Raw genomic sequence first — 6,422 nt, 5'->3', positions numbered from 1 at the left:
CTCGAATCCACCAGCCTTGGTGTATGTGGCTAGTGCCCTACTCACTGAGCTATGAGTGCCAAGCCAATTTCCCATTTAAGTTTTTTAGTTAGCTTGTTATTTGTCTCAACTTTTAGCATTGCCTCAGGCAGCCATGATATTAAACAATTGCTGGCTCAGTGCCTGTAGCTCAGCAGCTAGGGTGCCAGACACATACACCGGAGCTGGCGGGTTCAAACCTAGCCTAGGCCTGCCAAACAATAATGACAAGTACAACCAAAAAATAGCCAGGCGCTGTGGCAGGCACCTGTAGTCCCAGCTACTTGGGAAGCTGAGGCAAGAGAATTGCTTGAGCCCAAGAGTTGGAGGTTGCTGTGAGCTGTGAAGTCACAGAACTCTATCAGGGCAACATAGTGAGACTCTGTCTCAAACAAACAAACAATTCCTGCTGATTATTTTTGACAAATGCCCTTGAGAAGACTGTTCACACTGGATGAGCTCTGAGTCAAGTCAAATAAAGATAAGACTTGTGAGTGGGATTTTCCTGGGAACTATAAAATAGGTCAAATAAGGACAGCTCTCTGAGAACAGGGCTTTGAAAGAGCTCCAACTCTGTTCTAACCCATCTAGTGGCTGCTAGGCTGGCAGTTATTAAGGCTATCACAGACCTGGGAAGAGGAAGATGGGAAATTGGTAAATTGAAAGGCCAAAAGCAAACTATTCTTACTGAAATTCAGCCTTTCTTGAGATACAGTCTCACTATGTTGCCTGGGCTAGAGTGTGGTGGCATCGTCGTGGCTCAGTACAACCTCAAGACTCCTGGGCTCAAGCGGTTCTCCCACCTCAGCTTCCTGAGTAGATAGGACTACAAGCATACACTACCATGAATGGATAATTATTCTATTTTTTATAGGAATGGGGTCTTGCTACATTGCTCAGGCTCTCCTGGCCTCAAGTGATCCTCCTGCCTCAGCCTCCCAAAGTGCCAGCATGAACACCATGCTGGACTGTGATTCAGCATTTACACAAAATAAAATAAATGCTCCCCAGCCTGGCGCGGTGGCTTGAACCTGTAATCCTAGCACTCTGGGAGGCCGAGGCAGGTGGATTGCTTGAGCTCACAAGTTCAAGACCAACCTCAGCAAAAGTGAGACCCATCTCTACTAAAAATAGAAAAAACTGAGGCAAGAGGATTACTTGAATCCGGAGTTGGAAGTTGCTGTGAGCTAGGATGTCACAGCACTCTACCCAGGGCAACAGCTTGAGACTGTCTCAAAAAAAAAAAAAAAAGTGCTCCCCAGATTGCTACAAGCTTTGGATTAACTTCCACAGTTCTGAAAATGTTGATTTTGGCCACATTTGCCAGTATTCTTGTTGCTTTTATGAAGGAGAAGTTTGGGGGCTGTCCTCCCGCCAATATTCCCAATGAAATTCCCACTTTTTTTTTTTTTTTATGGAGACAGAGTCTCACTATGTTGCCCTCAGTAGAGTGCTGTGTTGTCACAGCTCACAGCAACCTCAAACTCTTGGGCTTAAGTGATTCTTTTGCTTCAGCCTCCCTAGTAGCTTGGGCTACAGGCACCCACCACAACGCCTGGCTATTTTTTGTTGCAGTTGTCGTTTAGCTGACCCTGGCTGGGTTCAAACCCACTAGCCTTGGTGTATGTGGCTGATGCTGTAACCACTGTGCTACGGGCGCTGAACCTCAGGCACTTTTTTTTTTTTGTAGAGACAGAGTTTCACTTTACTGCCCTCGGTAGAGTGCCATGGCGTCACACGGCTCACAGCAACCTCCAGCTCTGGGGCTTACGCAATTCTCTTGCCTCAGCCTCCCGAGCACCTGGGACTACAGGCACCCGCCACAACGCCCGGCTATTTTTTGGTTGCAGTTTGGCCAGGGCTGGGTTTGAACCTGCCACCCTCGGTATATGGGGCCGGTGCCCTAGTCACTGAGCCACAGGCGTTCTCAGGCACTTTTAAAGGGTGCCTACAGTCTTAGGGAGGAGTGAAATTGTTTCTTCTCAGCAGGTATTGCATTATTGTTTCCTATTATCTACCCCTCTCTATCCATGCCCTTTTCCTTACGACATTGCAGTTTTTCCATCTAGGAGTTGAAAATATTTCCCTGATCCACCTATGATGTTTCCTGGTCATATTTCTTTTCCCAAGTGTAATATAGACAAAAGAGAGCACGCCAGTTTTTTGTTATTGTGGTTTGTTTTTGTTGTTGTTGTTGTTTTTTGAGACAGAATCTCACTCACTATGTTGCCCTTGGTAGAGTACCATGGCGTCACAGCTCACAGCAACCTCCAACTCTTGGGCTTAAGCAATTCTCTTGCCTTAGCCTCCCTACTAGCTGTGACTACAGGTGCCTGCCACAATGCCTGGGTATTTGTCTTTTTTTTTTTTTTTTCCAGCTGTAGTTGTTTCGCAGGCCCGGGCCAGGCTCGAACCCACCAGACTCAGTGTATGTGGCTGGCACCCTACTCACTGAGCTACAAGTGCTGAGCCAAAAGAGCATGACGGTTTTGAGCTTAGACTGTAAACTATACCATTATACTGCTCACCCCTTTTATGTTTTTGCCTGACAACATGTCCAGCTAATCTGCTGGCCCAAGACAGAAGAGAGACACAAGCAGCCAATACGGATGCATCTTACAGTCAAGTTCAGGGAAATGCCAGCCAACCCAAAGATGTGTGAGCAAAGAAAAATGATACAATACATGTTGTTTTGTTTAACCCCTTAGAGTCTGCCTGTTCTAAGAACTTGACTTCAAATGTATCTACTAGTTATTTATGCCCCCGCCACTTTCTTTTTTTCCCTCTTAATTGGAAGAGTTTGCTCTTCCTTTTCTGGGCTAAAATAGGGAGGTATTTTAAAATTTTCTCAGTTATAGAATAAATATCTGATAAAAAGCAACAACTCCCCCCACAACCACGCGCTGAGCTGATAAAGGCGCCATTTTGGAGGAGTCGCAGGGGGCGTGGTGACCCCACGTGCTCCCTACGCTGCGTGCTCGCTACGCTGTGCGCTAGGCTTGAAGGGAAGTTCCTTTCTCTAGTCCACGCTTCGTCGTCGCCATGTCGGGAAGTGGTGTGATCCGTGGCCCGGCTGGAAACAATGATTGCCGCATCTACGTGGGTAACTTACCTCCAGACATCCGAACCAAGGACATCGAGGACGTGTTCTACAAATACGGCGCTATCCGAGACATCGACCTCAAGAATCGTCGCGGAGGACCGCCCTTTGCCTTTGTTGAGTTCGAGGACCCAAGGTGAGGTGGCCTGGGGCTTGTGGCCCTGAAGAAACAGGTTGGAGTAGTTGTGGAGGACTCCAAAGGCTTTAACATAGAGAATGGGCAAAAGGGGAGGCTTTTAGAGAGAGACAGACTCTTAGGTTGGGGAGAGACGCCATCGCCCACGCAGGAGTCGAGTAAGGAGCCCAGTGGATGGTGGCTCCTCTGGTGGATGGTGGCTCCTCTGGTGGCTGGGTTCCTTGGACTTCCAGGGAGCCCTTTAGCATGCTTGGAGCAGAAAAGTGAGGTGCACAGGGCTGGTGTAGTGCTTGGGATCCTGGCCGTTTCTGGGTGGGGGAGGTGCCGTTCCTTTTATGCAGTGCATGTGGGCTCTTCCGTATTGAGTGGGCATATGCAGGGAGTGGGGGTGGGGCAGTTGCTGATTCCTGACTGAGTTAGCTTCTTCTAGTTTTTCCTCATCCCTTTCGCTTTCTGTGATCACGCAGAGATGCGGAAGACGCGGTGTATGGTCGCGATGGCTATGATTACGATGGATACCATCTGCGGGTGGAGTTTCCTCGTACCGGCCGTGGTACAGGCCGGTGCTGTGGGACTGGATGTGGCAGACCTTCACGAGGCCACTATGGTCCCCCTTCTAGGCGGTCGGAACACAGAGTGATTGTCACTGGTGAGTTTACTGTTCATGCGGGTTGATGAGAAGGGACAGAAACTATTTAATATTTCTTTGCATTACCGGTTTAACAACTTAGAATTTTTTATGTTAGGCTTTAAATAATTTTAGTTTTTGGGTGAGTTTGGCAAACAAGGATTATTCTGGTGTCGATTTACTAAACTGAGTCGCGGGTACTAGAATGTGTTCCTTTAGAAATGATTCCAGAGCCAAGCGCGGTGACTCACGCCTGTAATCCCAGTACTGTAGGAGGCTGAGGAGGGAGAAATACGTGAGCTCAAGAGTTCGAGACTCACCTGAGCAAGAGTGAGACCCCACCTCATGAAAAAAAATGGAAAAACCCAGCTGGGTGCCACAGCCGAGCGCCTGTAATCCCAGCAGCTTCCGGAGGCTGAGGCAGCGGGGTGCCCACAGCCCGAGTCTGAGGTTGCAGTGAGCTATGATGCCGTTGCACTCTGCTCAGGGTGTAGGGTGGGACTCTGTCTCAACAACAGTCACCAAAAAAAAAAAAGGGGGGGGGGCAAAGAAATAGGAATGATTCCAGAATCTTACCTGCAGTCATTTACATACAGCCGTTATTTTAATCTTTGTTCTAATGTACATTTTAAGTTCATTGTGAAATTTGGGGTAATTAGTATTAAGGAAAAAAATCACTTTTTTCAGGACTGCCTCCAAGCGGAAGCTGGCAGGATTTAAAGGATCACATGCGTGAAGCGGGTGATGTATGTTATGCTGATGTTTACCGAGATGGCACTGGTGTCGTGGAGTTTGTACGGAAAGAAGATATGACCTATGCAGTTCGAAAACTGGATAATACCAAGTTTAAATCTCATGAGGTAGGTTATATACTTTTTTTTTTGGCCAGAATTGGATACAGTGGTGTTAACAATGGAATTTGAAGGTAAGGAGGATTTAGGCAAGGGTATCCAAGTCAATTGCCAGATTTCTGGTTTTGGTTACCTTCAGCATGCCTGAAGAGAGGGGAAAGTTTAGATCTTTTAATAGAAAGTTCTGTCTATATCCAATAGGGAGAAACTGCCTATATCCGGGTGAGAATTGATGGGCCCAGAAGCCCAAGTTATGGAAGATCTCGATCTCGAAGCCGTAGTGGCAGCAGGAGCCGTAGCAGGAGCATCAGCAAGAGTCGCAGTTGTTCCCCAAAGAAAAGCGGAGAATCACCACGCTATTCTTCCCGTCATAGCAGGTCTCGCTCTCGTACATAAGATGATTGGTGACACTGTTCGTAGAACCCATGTCGTATCCAGTTTTCCTTTACTCAGTATAGTCTTTTCATTTTTTAATTCAAACTGTTTTGTTCAGAATGGGCTAAAGTATTGAATTGCATTCTTGCGTAATATCCCCCTGCTCCTAACATCTACATTCCCCTTATGTCTTGGATAAATTGTATTTTAAGTGATGTCATAGACAGGATTGTTTAAATTTAGGTAACTCTCCATGCTCCTCAGACTGTGATTGTGTAAATGTCTATTCTGCTCTGGTTTGTGTGAACTGGGATGTTAAGGGTGTCTGTGGTTATCTTACCTGGGGAAGTTCTTATGTTTATCTTGCTTTTCATATGTAGACATATCTGAAGAGATGGATTGAGAATGTTTTGGATTAAGGATTGTGTAGCACATTTCAGTCATTTTAGGATTGTCAAGAGGAGGATTGAGAAGGATAAAATCAACAACGGAAGCAATGGTATGACTCCCAAGTGCTATTGTCACAGATAAAATTGGCAGTATTGACCTTGCACTAAAAGACAAGGGTTAAAATGATACATACATGTACCTTAAAACACTTTATGCAGTTATCTTTAGCTACATTTGCTCTGCTCTTTAAACCTGGAAATTTAGTCTTTACCTCACTTAATAATTTATCTTAAGACACTTATACTCGTAATAGATTTGACATGTACCCTTGCATATGCACAGTCGGTGAGATCCCTCCAATTACCCTCCCTCCATGTGGGTTATGGATCCCTCCTCTCCCCCCTTCATCTGGGTTATAGTTATGTTTTATCATTCATGTGAAAGTGTGGCTGATTATATATTGGTTTCATAATAGTACTGAGTACACTGGATACTTTTTCCTTCCTTCCTTCCTTGAAGTAGTTTAGTAAGAAGAATATGTTCCAGCTCTATTCATGTAAACATAAAAGATGTAAAGTCTCCATCGTAATATTCCATCTTAATGTATGGTATACATATACCACAATTTGTTAACCCATGACTTGGCAATTATGAACTGAGCTGCAATAAACATTCTGGTGCAAATATCTTTGTTGTAAAGTGATTTTTGGTCATCTGGATATATACCTAGTAGAGGAATTAATTTACAAATTAAATTGCAGATGGACTCGGTGCCTATGGCTCAAGCGGCTAAGGCGCCAGCCACGTACACCTGAGCTGCCAGGTTCAATCCCAGTCCAGGCCCACCAAACAACAATGACGGCTGCAACCAAAAAATAGCCAGGCGTTGTGGCAGGTGCCTGTAGTCCCAGCTACCTGGGAGGC

At 45.8% G+C, this 6,422-nt stretch overlaps 1 protein-coding gene across 1 annotated transcript; it reads left to right on the top strand.

Annotated features, from left to right (window-relative positions):
• Window positions 1–3,060: 3,060 nt before the first annotated feature.
• On the top strand, window positions 3,061–5,511 carry LOC128578054 (serine/arginine-rich splicing factor 1-like). The gene is made up of 5 exons (XM_053580477.1): window positions 3,061–3,254; window positions 3,722–3,903; window positions 4,570–4,742; window positions 4,935–5,121; window positions 5,489–5,511. Exons 1-5 carry the CDS (start codon window positions 3,061–3,063, stop codon window positions 5,509–5,511), a joined length of 759 nt encoding a protein of 252 aa, XP_053436452.1.
• The last annotated feature ends 911 nt before the right edge of the window (window positions 5,512–6,422 follow it).

Source organism: Nycticebus coucang, chromosome X, assembly GCF_027406575.1.
Source record: "Nycticebus coucang isolate mNycCou1 chromosome X, mNycCou1.pri, whole genome shotgun sequence".
Taxonomy (NCBI): domain Eukaryota; kingdom Metazoa; phylum Chordata; class Mammalia; order Primates; family Lorisidae; genus Nycticebus; species Nycticebus coucang.
This window is presented reverse-complemented; position numbering and strand designations above follow the sequence as displayed.

What these genes read in the sequence shown, in the direction of transcription:
- LOC128578054 (XM_053580477.1), top strand. Translation starts at nt 3,061, where the DNA reads ATGTCGGGAAGTGGTGTGATCCGTGGCCCGGCTGGAAACAATGATTGC. An exon ending in GTTGAGTTCGAGGACCCAAG is followed by an intron (nt 3,255 to 3,721) that starts GTGAGGTGGCCT and finishes GTGATCACGCAG; the next exon opens with AGATGCGGAAGACGCGGTGT. An exon ending in ACACAGAGTGATTGTCACTG is followed by an intron (nt 3,904 to 4,569) that starts GTGAGTTTACTG and finishes CACTTTTTTCAG; the next exon opens with GACTGCCTCCAAGCGGAAGC.